General features: G+C 44.7%; 1 protein-coding gene across 1 annotated transcript in view; it reads left to right on the forward strand.

The window, feature by feature from the left end:
* Nucleotides 1-1,174: 1,174 nt before the first annotated feature.
* Nucleotides 1,175-1,666, forward strand: part of TNPO1 (transportin 1) — a 61,315-nt gene continuing 60,823 nt past the window's right edge. Inside the window, exon 1 of the mRNA XM_035897520.1 lies at nucleotides 1,175-1,251. Coding sequence (XP_035753413.1) covers nucleotides 1,175-1,251 — 77 coding nt within the window. The remainder of the gene's footprint in view (nucleotides 1,252-1,666) is intronic.

The following is a 1,666-nucleotide window of genomic DNA, read 5'->3' on the forward strand; positions in this document are numbered from 1 at the left end:
TCTCTCCTTTACACTGTGGAAAGATCTTACCCTGATGTAACTCTGTTTTTTCTTAATTATGGATCCATGGCCTCCTTCTCTTCCTGCTTTTTCCTGTTCTGTCTCTCAACCTTCCTTTCTGGCTGTTTCCCTTGTTTCCCATATTTGATGTTATTTTTGTCTCATGCATTTGGTTTCCTGATAAATTAGAGAAATGTAATCCTTGTGTCATGGTTTCTGAATAGTAACTTCTGAAGCTCTAATCAATTTCAAACGAACTTGACAGTGGGCCAGAAGTCTCAAAGATAATCAAGTTTCTACAACCTTCCTGGTAAAGGCAGCCATTAGGGGAATGAGGCCCAGATTAGCACTTCCTTGATTTGTTGGCCCTCAGCTTTCATCTGCTCCAGCTGTGCAAGCATCACTATGGAGAGCTCTTCTGCCCATACAGTATGAGCCATGAACACCGGCTTTAATGGCCTGGGTCCATGTCCTTTGTTTTGACACTTCTCTCTACTAGAGGGAAACTAGTGGAGATTCATCGTCACAAAAATCTTGTATAAACCTCGTGCCCACCTTTTCCTGGTAACTGGTGGCACGCCTTTACGTACTCCCCTTGCTGACTTCATCCTGTAGACGTTTCAGCACGATAAGCTCTCAAGAGGTGCACTGCTTTGGTAGTCTGTCTCTCAAACAACCCCGTGATAATTACAGCACTTGCTTAACTAGAAGAGCTAAGAAGCATGTCCCATTTCTTGGTTTTTTTATAAGCTGGTTTTGTTCTCAGTTTTGTTCTCCTGTGTGCTGTGCTGCATGCCTCTTTGCTGTTTAGCCGTTTCCTGCTTATTCCAGTGTGCATGCTTCCCTGATTTATCAAGTACCCTCTTTCACTGTCCTTATTATCCAGATATGTAGGTTAAGTACACTGCCTGCCTGCCTTGTTGCCTGTGATGGTTCCTTTTGCTGTTTTGCTGAAGACCCTGCAGCGCTTATTTTGTCTCCTTCAAAAATAGTGGCTCATAGTAATGGAAGGAAAGTTGGCTCAGGACACTTCTTAGTAGCTGACACTGGACAGCTGACTGTCAGTGCTGGGGAGGTGAGGTGAAGAGCCACACAGCAAATGACCTGGGACACGCCATTAGGAATCACTGATGGTCCCTGCCCTCAGTGCCTCTCAGCGGTTGTTAAGGCCGCCATGTGCGGCACTCTGTATACAGAGTTCTGTGCTGCAGCAGAAGCAGCAGAAAGTGAAACTCATTTTCATATAGTCAAGCAAGATGCTTACAAACACTGACTAAAAGTAAGATGGTAAAAAGCCAAGGAATTACCATTTTTCATTTTCATATTTTAGACCAGTTTTAAGCACTGTGTGTGTTTATTTTGCCCATTGGCATATGTGTAATATAAAAAAATAGCTATATGTATGTAATGCATATGTATTGTATATATAGGCATATGTATATCTGTATCTGAATTGCTAATTTTGACCCGAGATCTCCCCCGATGTATTTTGAGGCGAAGGATAAGATACAGTAGGTATTCAAAGCGGTTTCTTTTGAGGTTCCCCCCTCCCCCCCGGCCCCCCCTTGCGCGGGTGGTCCTCTTCTCTCGTTACACGTGGGACTGAGAACTTGCGAGGTCTGCTCAGGGCTCCGCCAAATCGCGCGGAGGTACAGCGGAGGGCGAG

This window comes from Egretta garzetta, unplaced genomic scaffold (assembly GCF_000687185.1).
Source record: "Egretta garzetta isolate BGI_Z169 unplaced genomic scaffold, ASM68718v1 scaffold617, whole genome shotgun sequence".
Taxonomy (NCBI): domain Eukaryota; kingdom Metazoa; phylum Chordata; class Aves; order Pelecaniformes; family Ardeidae; genus Egretta; species Egretta garzetta.